Source organism: Notolepis coatsorum, assembly GCF_963971535.1.
Source record: "Notolepis coatsorum genome assembly, chromosome: 18".
Lineage (NCBI taxonomy): Eukaryota > Metazoa > Chordata > Actinopteri > Aulopiformes > Paralepididae > Notolepis > Notolepis coatsorum.
The window spans coordinates 38,847,420-38,862,949 of record NC_140182.1 but is presented as its reverse complement, the minus strand read 5'-3'; the positions used below and the strand labels follow the sequence as shown (position 1 = coordinate 38,862,949).

Below are 15,530 nucleotides of genomic sequence, written 5' to 3'. Positions count from 1 at the left end.
GGCGAGAACGCGCAAGAGAGCCAGCCCCCCCCCCCTCGGGTTTTGTTCTAGGTTTGCGTTTTGAGCGTCTAAGCTGCCGTAGGTGATGATGTCACACTCGAATGTCAACACAGGAAGAGTTGAACAGACGGAGATGGGAACTAGATGCCTGATATAAAGAAACGAATAACCAATATTTATGAAGTTATGTTTAAACCTCTGTTGTCAAGCGTCGTCAATATAACCCACCCCCTTTCCTCACGAATGGAACTAGTGTTGTGGAGTCCGCTTTGAGCGTTTCCAGGGTTAGCACTAGCAGCTAACGCTAGTTAGCTTAGCCTAGTCATGGGATAACTTAGTTAGCAGCTAACGTTAGCCCATTGCTCGCGTCAATTAAATTAAAGGTCATTAAAGGTCTGCGCTAGTCTGTGTCTAATGAAATTACAATTGCATGTAATTTAAGGTCCGCACTGGTCTGTGTCTATAATGAAATGAGAGGACAGCTCTGCGCTAAAGCAAGTCTCATCTCAGCCACAACGTGACAACATATACTCAATGTTCACGATATAGTAATTTACTACATCTCATGTAGAACAAGCCGCGCTACATCGAGTATACTCGATATATCGCCCAGCCCTAGCTTATTTGCCATCTACCCTGGAGTTAGACAAGCAGATATATACCCTTTTTTTCTCTGTGCATGTATTAGGCTTAGGGAACAGCCGCACCATTAAGGCCTCTACATGCTACAGCAACTTCAAAGCAACTTCAACACAACATCAGCGCGATTTCAACACGCTTGTTTTAGAGGGTCTTGTAGACTGTGTTGCGAGGACGTTGCGTACCTTTCACCCAAATCTAATCTAAACAACCGTTGCGTTGATATTGCGTAGCAGTGATTGGTTGGTAGTGAATGGGGGCGGGGCTGTCATATAATAATATTGGTCCCGCAGCGAGGAATACCATCCGCCATTGTTGTAGCCAGCCAGCTAGCGTTGAACTTGATGCTATTCAATGCTCTATCATACCCAACTAACGTTAATGCCATTCAGAATTTATTAACATAGCTACAACAACACACAGTAACGTTAATATAATTACATGCATCATTGTTTACAATGAACGGACGGTGGGGCAGTTCGAAAGGACTGGACACGGACAAGTTGTTAAACAGCAATCAATTAATTTAATATAACAGGTAGTTCGAGCTGCATTTTCGTGCCTACAACCACAGCCACAGGGATATATCCAGCTTTGACGAGCTCTCTCTCCTCCTGCCGATTAAATTCAGCAGCTCTTCCTCGACCTCGAGTGCCTGTAGCTGCCAGCTAACGTTAAAACTAACCTAAAGTTACACAAGCAGAATACATCACAAATACTTCCGGTCGGGGGATTTCAAAATAAAAGAGCGACGTCTAAAAGCACCGGAAATACGTTTATTTTGTACATTATCTAACGTTAACACGAACCTAAACTAACTTTAGTTAAACTAACTTTGCGCGTCGATGTTGCAGAAGCATAAATGCAGAGTGTCTACAACACCGTTGCTTTGTCGATGTTGTGGTGCAGTTGCTTTGAAGTTGCTGTAGCATGTAGAGGCAAGCCTAATGCATGCACAGAGAAGAAAATGGTATGTATCTGCTTGTCTAACTCCAGGGTAGATGGCAAATAAGCTAACTTCCCAAAAAACAATGTTAGCGAGCTAGCTAAATTATTCATAAATCGGTTTTCATATAAATCAATCTTCACTACGACTTTAAAACGGTGGCACGGCACGGTCTACGGAGACGCAGAAAAAAGCTACCAAATCCATTCAGAGACAACGGAGCGCAGTGCACGCGCCACAAGTCACTGACTAGCATCGCGCGTAACAAGTCTCTCTCTCTCTCTCTCTCTCCTTCAAGTAGTCAAACGTTACACTATAAAAACGAACTGGATAGTTGACTTAATGATATTCTAAAATCATTAAGTCTGCTTAATGAGGGCACCCTCGTGGCGCACCGCATAGTGCCTCGCACACCTACGCGGCCGACCTGGGTTCGCCTCCCGCTCTCTGCGATATTTGTCGCATGTCTTCCCCACATCTCCTCCCGTTCGCTCTCTCCTCTGTCAGTCCTGTGTGACCAGTAAAAATGCTACAAATAATTATTTAAAAAAAGTCTGCTTATTAATGAGCGCTCGCATATAAGCCAAGTGTGTGTGTGTGTGCATGCGCGCCCGTCCCAACTCTGGTCCAGAGGTCAGAGGAGTTTGATAGTATTTACTGAGGATGGCCAGATAATGTTGATATTTAAACGTAAAAAAGAATTATACAGAGAGAAGCTTCAGCAAGTACAAAACGCTGCTGACCGACAAAAGAGAATCCCTCACTGAGGAAAGCACAATGGTGATGTCAGCCAGAGATGGGGAGAAGCATGAATTTAGTTATTGCACTGCACTCGCAGTTGAACTGCATTGAACTGAACTGAATTGAAAAAAAAGAAACCTCATAACTGAACTGGCACTGAACATTGAACTGCACTGGCACTGTGCAGATCTACTGTTATTAAAGTTAGTTAAAAACATAATTTTGTATTTGAAAAAATATGAAATTCGAAAACAGGAAAATTAAAAACCAAGAAATCCGAAAACAGAAAAATTCATATCCGAAAACAGGAAAAGATTAAACAGATTTCATAGGGCCCTTGTTAAGGTGAGTTAATAAATTCACTCTGAAAATCTGCTCCGCTCTGATAAACTGACTCTTCGGTCAGAGCGTCCGTCCAGTGTGCACTCTGAGCCCTCAGAATTGCTTGAGTGTGCTCGCTCTGACACTGGTTGTAAATAGTTATGTTGTCACTACTGACACTGCGACTGAGGTCGTATTGCAAAACAATTAGACCTGTATCTGATCTAGGACCACATATGAAAGTGGCCCAAATCAGAATTGAAAAGATCAGATTCAGTGCGTGTTCACACCGTCATGAGCAAAAACAAATCTGATTTGGGCCTGATTTGCCTTTTGCCTGCAGTGTGAACGTAGGCAAAGTGAACTCCTCACTCCGCTGTCATAAACATGTGTTGCGTACAGGCGTAGAGGCGGCTCGTAGGAGTGAACTGCAGAATGTCCAGAAGCTGGAGCTGCTTTTCACATCCTGGGTGGGACATTTTCACATGTTTTCACATTTTTACATTCCTGTATTTTCCAAATCGCCACAACACCTACAATATTCAGCCTACAATATTCAGTCTACAATATTCAGCCTACAATATTCAGCCTACAATATTCAGCCTACAATATTCAGCCAACAATATTCAGTCTACAATATTCAGTCTACAATATTCAGCCTACAATATTCAGCCAACAATATTCAGTCTACAATATGCAGTCTACAATATTCAGCCTACAATATTCAGCCAACAATATTCAGTCTACAATATTCAGTCTACAATATTCTGCCTACAATATTCAGCCTACAATATTCTGCCTACAATATTCAGCCTACAATACAATATTCAGTCTACAATATTCAGTCTCGTACTTCTTAGGCTCACAACATTCACGCGCTTCTCGTCTCACCACATTATTGTTATTTGTTATTATTTGTATAGCTCTAGCATGTGTTGTTCTCCCACAATTTAGTCCAGGTTTGATGAATCTAAGTACTGTGGTGGTTTTTGATGTAGACCTGGTTTTCCTTTGTGAGGAAAATACTGTGGAATCAACCATTTTAAAATCTGAAACATGGTTTTCAAAGAGTCTTTAGGCTGTTAATGTTAATCTAGTTCAGGTTTGATGAGTCTAAGTAGAGCAGTTTGGTGATGGACTGATCAGCAAAGTTCTTCACATTTTGATGCAGAGGACCACAGAAAGGTGGGGGCAGTGTTGATTAGCTGGTCAATAGCAGAGAATAATATTGTTTCCAGCATTCTCTGTGATAACCTTAGTTCACCCGTATCGCAGTGAACTGTGAGCTTAGTTTTCCTCCATTTTCGTTCAGCATTTTTTTTTTTTTTTTTTTATCCACGTTTTCTCCCATTTTCTATATTTTCTCCCATCCCAATTTCGTATCATCCAATTCAACCCTCCCCTGTCACGGACGCTGTTTCTTGCCTCCCACAAGCCGGCTGCAATGTGGACTAAGTCATACATAGCACAAGTCCCCTCCGGTACTTGAGGTAACAGCAGTCGCATCTTTTCACCTGCGCAGCTCGATCTCTCAGTGGCGAGGAGTAACGCGTGGGAGGCTCACGCTGCCCCCGACACTTCCTGATTCTACTGCGCAGGCGCACCAACCGACCTGTAGGAGTCGCTGTCCACAACGCCCGATCCCCACCCATCAGTTTCCCACCCCCTAATACGGCCAATGTGTATTAGTACGGACGACCAGCTAAACTGAAAGCAAATGTGGAGCGCTGGGCTCGAACTGACGAGCCCAGCATCTCCAGCATTTCGTGGCGAGCGCCTTGCCCACTACGCCACGTAACCGCCCAGCAGTTCTACAGATTCTCTCCGACCAACAGTGCTATTGTTTGGGGAGATTTTGTTACTTGACTTCTTTTTAACCTTCAGTGGAGCGACAACGTCCAGTGTAAATGATGAGGCGTTGTTGAGATTTTCAACCATGCAGTTTATAGAATAGTCCAGGCTGGATGGTTCAGATAGTCTCATGACACTAGAGAACCTTTCCTCTGCCATGTCATCTAGTAGCTTTATTGCAGAGTAGCTCTGAGATAAGGTGACTTAATTTAATCAGTGTTGAGTAGCTGGTCAATATCAAGAGAATAATATTGTTTCCAGCATTCTCTGTGATAACCTTAGTTCACCCGTATCGCAGTGAACTGTGAGCTTAGTTTTCCTAGGTTGAAAAAACTGATAACAAACTATCATTACACCTGGGTAAAACGGAGTCCATTCTCTTCGGATCAAATAACAAACTCAGCAAGACCGACAGCTTCTCAGTTACAGTGGGTGACAATATTGTCACAAGGAAAGATGAAATTAGATACCTAGGTTCCATCCTACTCCTAGAGGCAAATCTTTCCTGTGCCAAAATGGCATCCAATGTAATAAAAAAAAGTCAACCAAAGAACTAGATTCTTGTACCGGATCTCCTCTCTGGTAAACAAGAATACCCTGAAGACTCTGGCTGGAGCACTCATTCAAGGGTACTACGACTATGCTTGCATGGTACCAAAGCATCTCAAAGGCGCTAAAACAAAATTACAAACATCTCAAAACAAACTGGTCAGACTACTGCTTGACCTTACTCCTAGAACCCACCTCACCCCTGCCCACTTTGACAACCTAGGATGGCTTAGAGTCAGGGGTGGGCAATTATTTTTCCCAGGGGGCCGAATGAGCAACTGAAAATATGTTGGAGGGCCGGGCCAAAATTCCAAACTCAATTATGCATAATATAAATTTTATTTCTATATAAAAAGGAGTAAATGGCATTGTTTTGACCCCTGGTAAGAGTGTATGTTATTATTTGGCAATTAAAAGGTGAGGTTAGCTTTCAAAAATATCATTTATTCAAATAGAATTTATTTCCAAAATGATAAACAAAATGTGAAACATTAATAACAAAGGGCATTTTGAGTTTCATATACTATTGAAACAAGGATTTTCTTAGCTTTCTAAAGACATCACATCATCTTATAGCAAAAATAAACAAGACATGTCACTGAACTGTGTAAAGAAAAGTGTCCCAGTTTTGTAGCCTTTTTTACTTTACATGCCTATATTAAACATTTAATGTTTTCAGAACTGTGCAAAACAAAGAAAAAAAAATATCAAGTGTCCCATTTCACTTGTTATATTTCCACATTTGAGTGTTCTTCAGTTCTTTTTTTTTCATTCAGTGTGAGAAATCCAGTCTCTGTTGAGCTTTAACAAGTCCATCAAAGTCAGGTTGCATGTCTGAGGTGGAGATGCTGTGAGGATTCTGTGAGGATTGGCTCGTTCCCCGCCACACGCTTCTTCAGGGTACTGTGTTGATTGGTGCATTCCCCGCCACACGCTTCAGGAGCGATTACCAATTCCATCACGCACCTGTCGTAGTTTGTGATTAGCGCTCCAGAGGCTTCATATACTCGGACCTTCTTTCAATCGTTGTCGGGTCGGTTTGATTACTACTGCTACTGCCTGTTCTTCCCCCCCCGTTGTTGTGCCTCGTCTACTTTCCCTCCAGGACATCTTTGGATCGCCGCTGGTGAATATCTTGATCATCCGTTTGGAGCTGCGCCTCGTTGCCCGCTTTACGCGTTTGCGCTTTGGTGAGTTTTGGAAACAAGCCTTTTTGGATTATCTGTTTTTGTGTGTTTGGATAACACTGAAGAAATACCGTTTTTGTTTTGTAATGGACTCAGCTAACTTGTGTGTAGTTTACACCGAAGATCAAGTCACTTGTATTTCATAGTGGACTCAGCTAAGGGAGGACTGAACTGCACTGCCTCTGTGTACTGTTGGACTGTTGTTGATCTCTCTCTCTCTCTCTCCGTTTCCACTCCGAGTAGGATCTGGGAGTATCTGCAGAGCCGCAGCGGCGCCTACGCCGATTCCCCACCTCTAACACCGGGAGGATCTGCAGAGCCGCAGACAACTCTGCCGAAGGCATTCTCCTTTTTTGTTGATTCAGATTTGTTTATTTGGCTCTTTTTGATTCTGTAATAAATACGCCCTAGTGTTTGGCTAACTCTGAACTACCTGTCTGTGCCGTGCTGTTGAGGTCGGTTTCAAACCCTAACATGCGAAGCACAGCTGCCAGATGTTCATCAGTGAGAGAGGATCTGTACCTGGACTTGGTAAACGTCATAACTGAGAATGTCTGTTCACATATGTAGGTGGATCCAAAGAGAACCAACATCTTCTGAGCATGTCTCCTCATGTTTGGAAAGTTCTCCTCCTTGAGAGCAGAGTAGAACTCTAGCAGTGATGCTGACTTAAAGTGCTCTTTCAGTAGTGAATCAGACTGCAGGTCAATGAGTTCAAGCTGAACAACTATCAACACTGCAGGTAAAGGGAGAGGAAACCAGCTGCATTTCATCCTCAATCTTTTTGAAATCTTGAAAACGCCTTGACATTTCATCATGCAGTGCTCCCAACATGGATGAGTACCTGTGCCGGTGATCAGCTGATGGTTTGACTTCTTTCAGGGTTTTCATGTGTTTGAGATTGTTGCTGTCTAGTTGCCTTGAAATTAATTGCAACTTTGTCATGAAGGCTTTCACATGGCTATGCATTTCATGAGCAAAAATGCCCTTGCCCTGCAGTTGTGTGTTCAGTAGGGATGGGTACCGTTCACATTTGAACCGATACGGTACCGGTACCTGTGAATCGATACCGGTACCCAACGGTACCTTTTTTCTGTACTTTAGTCTCTAAAAATTTTATCTACCTACCTCAGTTATGAAAAAAAAATCTAAACTTCAAATAACCACACTTTCGACCGTTTTCGGCTTGCCCCGACTGCTTTGTTGTTGAATCAAGTAAAATCCTAGGTAAGCGTATATTGTGCGTGTGAACGTTGACATGAAAAAAAAAGAAAAAAAAGAAAAAAAGGAAAATATTAAAAAAAATATTTATTTTTTATTTTTTTAATTATCATGTAATCTTTCGCGGGCCGTACAATGCCCAGGTCTGTAGACGACAGAGTACAGCAACTTGCAATGGGCCTGGTCTACAAGATACACTAAACCGTGCCCCCAAAATACAAAAAAAAGCCCCCGAAAATCAATTAAGGGGGGCAAAAAAAGCCCTTGAATTAATTTTTTTATTTCTAACCCTGATGTACATGTCAAAACACTTCCCAAAGGTCAGTGAATACCACGACCACAACACCAGAGGGAGCTCCACAAATCATGTTAAACCCAGATTCGTCTCAAACAAGGGACTAAACACGTTTCGCAATTATGCCACATCTATGTGGAACGCCCTACCCACAGCTGTAAAGGAATGTGAATCACTACCCAATTCAAAACTGGCCCCTGTAAATGTCCAAACCCAACCCCCTCCAATGTACAATCCCCCCCCCCTCCGGTTACCGTCGGTAGTGTGATAGTAAAGGGTTAACCTTCTGTAGTGTGGCAGTGAAAGGGTTAACCTTCTGTGTATTGTCGCAGTGAAAGGGTTAACCATTTGGTAGTGCGGCAGTGAAAGGGTTAACAATTGTGTGTATTGAGCTGTACTGTATTGTACCCATTCTGCAATCTGTTAATACAATTTTCAATCAATCAATCAATAACCTTAGAAAAGTAGTCCTTTCTTGCGACCCGTATCGCAGTGAACTGTGAGCTTAGTTTCCCTCCATTTTCGTTCAGCAGTTCTACAGATTCTCTTAGTCCGACCAACAGTGCTATTGTTTGGGGAGATTTTGCCACTTGACTTCTTCTTAACCTTCAGTGGAGCGACAACGTCCAGTGTAAATGATGAGGCGTTGTTGAGATTGCAGTTTATAGAACAGTCCAGGCTGGATGGTTCAGATAGTCTCTTTAAATAAATCATAGTCGTTAAAAAATGTGGGTCGCGACTTAATGACTAAGGAAAATGTTGGGTCCCGAGGCTAGACCAGTTGAGAACCACTGCACTAGAGAACCTTTCCTCTGCCATGTCATCTAGTAGCTTTATCGCAGAGTAGCTCTGAGATAAAGGTGACTTAATTTTATCATTTATCTACAGGAAAACTACCACTTTTCCTTTATTCACACCAAACTCAAAACTACTATTACCACTTATCAACAAATCGAATATGCCTAGAACCATGGCATTTTATTAATTATATTATAATAGGTAGGGATGCTAATTCTCTATGGAATCCATCATTCCTCCATGTGCGCTGGACATGGGGTGTTGCAATGTAAGGTGACCCACAGGGTGCACTGGTTGAAGGGTGAAGCTTGTGAAAGTCTACCCTGACACACGCCTCTGTTCTCCATTTTCTGGTTGTGTCACTTTCTCTCTGAATTCTGGGAATCTGTGTTTGATACTTGATACTGATACTGTCTAAAGGTCACTTCTATCCCCATAGAGCCGTTTCCACTTGTAACTCTGTTTGGTGTCTCCTGCCAAAATATCTTTTGGGATTTTGTGGCTTTTCTGACTCTGTTGGCAAGATGTTTGATCCTAATAAATTGGGAAAAACTCTCTCTCTCACACACATTCATTCTTGCTGGATTGGAGTTGCGTTGCACTTCATAAGATTAGAAAGAAACATGTCCGCAGCATGCTATAGTTGGTAATAAATATGTCATGACGCCAATGAATGAAGGCATGTACACATACGTTTTATGTCGTCTCTTGTAGCCGTTTCAGGATGTGTGTGAGTCACAACTCACAAGTGCTTTCATGCTTTCACAGTACAAATTATACAAAAGTTGTTTCCAATAGAAAACGCTAGCATTTACGCTTCTTAGTCCATAGTTGAAAACCGAACGAGACTGCCCAACCAGAAGTCTGCAAATCATGCAACTGAGTAACACTAGCTGGTTACTGGAAATGAGAGGTGCACTCATTGGTGGGTGGGGCTCAGCAAGAGGTGCACTGGTGGGTGGGGCTCAGCGAGAGGTGCACTGGTGGGCGGGTGTTACGATTGGGGGTGATGATGAAGGTGAGAACACAGTATGCACTGCAGACAAGGAAGAAAGAGCGGAGGCAGAGACGAAGGGTGATGCTTAGAGAAGGGTAATTTACTAACTCACAACCAAAATACAAAACAAAAGAAAGGCACAGCCGGGCTGGCCTGGCACTGGGACAAACACGGACTGTAAACGAAAACAAGAGCACCAAACATTGCTAACAAATACACCTGATATACCAGCTGTTGGAGCGGGTACGTCGGGAACACAGGACTCTGATCCTGGTTGTGCCGGACCGGGGATCAGCCTGTTGGTTCCCCGTCCTAATTCAACTCCTAGTGGCTCCACCATGGCCTATCCCATGGTCTCGGGGAGCACTCTCTCAAGCACGCGGCTCGTTGTTTCGGCCGCCTGTCTTGGGACAGCATCTGATGGCCTGGCTGCTGAGAGGTTGAATTTGGAAAGGATGGGTATTAATGCTGATGTGATTAATACCATCCGGAGTGCGCACTCCGTCCACTACTGCGGTTTATGCAGGGAAGTGGCGTATATTTCAAGAGTGGTGTCAGGCTGAGAGTCTGGACCCGATGTCATGTCCTCTGAACTCGGTCCTGTCCTTCCTTCAGTCTATCTTGAATAGGCTCTCTGCCTTGACAGTGAAGGTATATGCCACGGCTATATCCTCATGTCACTTAGGCTTCGAGGGCAAGCCGCTATTCAGCCACCCTCTTGTAAAACGTTTTCTGCTGGGCGCACAGCGTCTCAAGCCTGTTAAGACGTGATTTGTCCCCTAGCCGGGACCTCCAATTAGTCCTGGTTAGACTATTGAGTGCCCTTTTCCTCTCAAGCATAAGCCGTTGGATCAGCTGTCTTTCAAGACTGCGTGTCTCCTGGCCATCACCTCCGCTAAACGCGTGGGTGAGTTATGCGCTTGTTCGGGTCAACCAGAGTACCAGTCTATTAGAGCCATATGGAATCCGCGATCACGGAATCGCGGACGGAATCGCGGAATTGAGCAATAAAAATGGAATCCACTATAAAAAAAAATTTAAAATTAAATTTTTTTTTTTTTTTACTTTTTTTTTTTTATGTTGTGGAACTTGTACAGCACTTTGTTCAACTTTGTCAGTGCTGTAAAGTTTAAACCTTTTAAAATCTTAGACAAACAAAACACTTTGCTTTCATGAAATATTGTAAGCCGTCATTTGAGGCTTTATAAAAGCAGCACAATGAACACAAATCTGTCAGTGCCGAGTCCGTCATCTTAAATAACAAACAGCATTGCTTGTTGTAGTTAACAAAGAGAGGCAGAGTTGATTTTGCTAAAATATATATAATTTTTTTTTTTTTTTAAATAATCAAATTTTATTTTCATATTCGAATCCCATGCCCATCGAACGAAGCTTCGAAGCTTCAAAGTATTTAAGACGGCCCTATTAAATGGACTGTTATATCTTATTAAATTGTGGACATTTATTAATTCCCACTTATTAGACACTATTTCTGATGGTAAAATGAGCGTACAAAGCAAAATACAGAATTCTGAAATATTAAAACGGAAAAAACGGAATTTGGAAAAAAATAAAATGGAATTTGGAAAAAAATAAAACGGATTTCATATGGCTCTACAGTCTATACAGGGGGATGATAGCAGTGTTACTCTGTGGACCCGACCCAGCCTTTGTGCCAAAAATTGTCTGGAGCTCTTATCGCTCCGGGGCTATTGTGCTAAAGGCTTTCCACGCCCCCCCCCCCCCCTCACGCAGGTGAGGTGGAAAAGAGCCTTCACCTATTGTGTCCCATTCGTGCGCTTGCGATATGTCTTAAGCACACACAGGACCTCAGGGCTACCAGTCAACTATTTGTTTGTCACGGTGGCCCTAACGAGGGTAAGGCGCTGTCAAAACAATGCGTGTCACATTGGTTGTGTGAGGGCTAGTGTTGTCACGATACTGGAATTTCGACTTCGATACGATACCTTGAAAAGTATCGATACTTTCGATACTTTCAATACCAAAAAAAACAAATTATAATATTTTTTTTTTATTGTAATATATATATATATATATTTTTTTTTTTAACAAATTTTGCTTTTGTTGCTGGTTGATTTTCCTCAGCTTCTCTCTGGTACTATACGAGAAGATAAATACACTTTTAAAACCCTTTGTTTATCTTTAGATCAGAGAGAGAGAGAGAGAAAGAGAGAGAGTGGCTGCTGGAGATTTTAGGTATACTGAGCGCACCTTTCTAGTTATGACCAGAGAGCGAGCGAGCGAGCGAGCGAGCGAGAGCGAGAGAGAGCGAGAGAGAGCGAGAGAGAGATTTCTCCGGAGCTATGCTCGGAGCATTTATTAACGTTACATTTTCAACAACATTGCGTTAATAAATGCTCCGAGCATAGCTCCGGAGAAATCTCTCTCTCTCTCTCTTCCTCCTCCCCCTCACAGCCGGGCAGCGCAGCCCTGTCTTCAGTTTGTAAACAACGCTATTATTAGCTAACGTTAGCTGTCGTTCCTCCGTTAGCTTAATGCTAGCTAGCTGGCCACCTATTACTTCATGGAAACGGAGTAACGTCAAGCCGAGCCCACTACACCAGTACACGCATGAACTCGACACAACTACCCCGTTTCCAACGAGGAGGCTGCAGCAGCTTGTGTCTGTTGCTCTGAGCGAGGAGGAGGAGGAGGCGGAAGGGCAAGGCTCTGGCAGCACGTCTGTCTGTCAACAACTTGCGGGAGCAAGCCAGCTGGTACCGATACTGCAGAAAGTATCGGTACTTCGGGAAATGAGTATTGAAGCCGTTTTAAATATTCAGTATCGATATGTATCGATACTTCGATATTTTTGACAACACTAGTGAGGGCATTGCCCTGTTACACCTTGGTTGGACAGGTTCCCCCCGCGGGCATCAGAGCGCATTCCACCCGTGGTATGGCGGCCTCTGCTGCCCTGCTTAGAGGGGTCTCGGTGGAGGACATCTGTGATGCGGCTTCATGGTCCTCCCCGGGTCCTTTCATCAGGTTCTATCTCATGGACATGACTGAGAGCTCTGTCTCTCATGTGGTCCTTAGTGCTGGGACCTCTTCTGCATCCCGCTGCTAGTGTGTTAGCAGGGATGTGTGGTGATGTGGACGGTGGGCTTATTATGCATGGTCTACTCACGTTGAGCGTTTTAGGGAAGCTGCGCCTTATTACGCATAGTGTCGTAGTTCTATCCATCCGCTCCTCATTAGGACGAGTGTGGGACTAGGACCCTCCACGCTTTGGTGGTTGTGAGGGGACCTCAGGGGGTATCAGGGCTACACGCCTTGCTTTCCGCCCATTAGTCCAATAGGTGAAGCAAGACGTGGAGCCAGTATGAAATATAACGATGGTTATCCTATAACCCTAGTTATATGATTACTGGCAAAGCATCTTGCTTTTCGGCCCTGAGGACCCCTGACTGTTTTCACGTGAAATTCAGACTTGGAAAGGTGAGCATGGCCACTACACCATGGCCACTACACACATGAGTGCATGCTTACCAACTGTCCGTCTGCAACACTACTATCACCAACATCTAAGAAGGGAGATCCCCCCTTGAATGGCCCTTCTAAGGTTTCTCTCCTCCACACTGCCTGTGGAGCTTTTTTTCCCTATTGTTAGGTTTTAGTGAGTTTTACCTTACCTTCGCGTGGGGTATGTCTGGGAGTGCTTGCATTCTTTCATTTATTTGCATCCATCTAAAAATGTTTGCACCTTATGGTGTTCTTGTTCTGTTCTTGACTTATTGTTATGTTTTCTTCTTGACTTGTTTAAAGAAGATCTGTATGGCCCATGGGGACATTAACGTGTGTTGTTGGGCCCTATAAATAAATTTGATTTGATTTGATTTGATTTATATAATACCGGAAGTGGGCATGGCTAGGTAGATGCTAGGTGCAAGAAAGGTTTTTTCAACATGCACCATAGGTACGAGCATAGTCCAATAGGCGAAATAAGACGCTTTGCCAGTAATCATATAACTAGGGTTATAGGATAACCTTTGTTATTGTTCATTGTAGTTGTGAAACGGGCTGTCCCCGACTAAGGATTTGGATGGTCGACTATGATTGGCCAAAATTTGCCGTTAGTCGACTATTGGTCGACAAAAAATTTAAAAAAATAAAGTATAATATTTTTTAATTATTATTTTTTATTATTATTATATTTTTTTTTTATCATTCCATTTGGGCTGTGGGGGGTGCTTAATGTCTGAAGGAGTCGACTGAAGGCTTCTTGTCCTCGGCAAAAGCATGCAATTGGTCCACTGATGGATACATCTTGATATTTGTCTAGTCTAGTGTGTTAATTAGATGGGTGAAATCCTCTTTCAGTGACTCTGTGCCTGTTTTCGTAGGCAGTTAGCCTCTGGTATGCGTGCCATTAGCGTTAGCCATGCTTCTAGGCCTCTTTTCTTTTGGAAAGAATGATAAAAAATTAAATAAAAAATATTTATAAATATATATATTTTTTGTATTCGACTAAGAGGTTGGCTAGTCGACTACGGCTCCTTTCGACCGATTAGTCGACTAATCGACGAATAGGGGTCAGCCCACTAAATTCATAAATCATAAGCTACTTGATGATCATAAATGGCAATGCCAGTGACTGCTTATACATAAGTTACGCTTCTTTAATTAAGGGTAAAGCCAGGGGTTAAGTTTCCGAATTGTTAAAGTGATATAAATTCACAAATCAGAGGTTTTTTTAGTGCAAACAAGCTACTGTCAATATTTAAAGTGTAACAGAGAATCAGCCAAGGTGCTAAGTTCATTGTACCCCATTCTTGCATTTCTGCATTTTAAAAAGCTTGCATTTGTACTTTTATTGTTTGCATTTTGTACTTCACTTTGTACTTTAGGTTGTACATTAGTTTGTATATTGTATATATTTACACTGTCTGTAGCACTCAACACACTTTGATGAACATTGTTACTCAGCTGATAGAGTTGTGCCCTGCCTGACAGTGAGTGATGACTTGTCGTACAGAACTTGTAAGTCGCTTTGGATAAAAGCGTCAGCTAAATGACTAAATGTGATAAAAGCGTCAGCTAAATGACTAAATGTATGTATAGTGTTTGGCCTTTATTTCTTTTACTGTATGAAGCACAATCGCAGAAGGCTCATACAGAACCAAGCATTTCACTGTAATGTGCATGTACTTTATATATGTGACAAATAAAACAAAACTTGAAACTACTTCAGCTGCCGTCATTTATCAAGTGAATCGAAGGCATACACCAACATCTTGAAGAGAAAACCTAGGGGGATGCATGCATAGGGTTTTACCTGCAGAAGCGATCAGTATTTTGGCCCCGCAGCATGAGAAACAGTGCATTAGAGCCTTGGATCTGATATTGTAGTTGAGCAGCGCGGTCACACAGGCCAGCTTGGCCAGGCCCAGCCATGCCCACGCATAACAAGGCTCGTTCCCCAGGAACAGAGCGACCGTGTCCCCTTCTTGCAGGCCGGCGTGCGTCTGCAGAGCTCTGGCGTACTTGTTGCTCTGCTTATCAGCGTCCGAGTAAGAATACGTCTCCCCTTCGAAATGCAAAAATATCTTCTCGGGATGTCTCCTCACTGCAGCCAAGAAGCAATCCAAAATGCTGTAGAACGGTTTTATCTTCTTGTACATTGTCAGTCGGATACCGAGCTGCAGACTTCTCAGAGTGTATGAACAATCTTGGCCGAGATATGGGAAAAGTGTTTTCAGAAGAAGAGGCAAAATTGCCAATCCGGCTATAAGCGTGAACCAGACGTACATCTTGTTGGCTGCGCTGGTTATAATGACATGTTGTGATGGAAGGTAACGAGAAATCTAAAATTGTGACAAAGTTCAAGCAACACAGTAGGCGGTCCTCCTCGTGAATGTTACCCTCCTCCCTTCGAGAAATAAGCCCCTGAAAGTCTTCTGGCTGCCAGATGCAGCGTTTTAAAACCCACTCTTAAAAGTTTGATTTTTCTTTTCACTCGTG

At 43.0% G+C, this 15,530-nt stretch overlaps 1 protein-coding gene across 1 annotated transcript in view; it reads right to left on the bottom strand.

Annotated features, from left to right (window-relative positions):
* The window catches only part of slc27a2 (solute carrier family 27 member 2), a 48,570-nt gene extending 33,242 nt beyond the window's left edge, over positions 1 to 15,328 (bottom strand). Inside the window, exon 1 of the mRNA XM_084335600.1 lies at positions 14,845 to 15,328. Within this exon, the coding sequence (XP_084191726.1) occupies positions 14,845 to 15,319 (475 nt within the window). The 5' untranslated portion in view covers positions 15,320 to 15,328. The remainder of the gene's footprint in view (positions 1 to 14,844) is intronic.
* Positions 15,329 to 15,530: the final 202 nt, after the last annotated feature.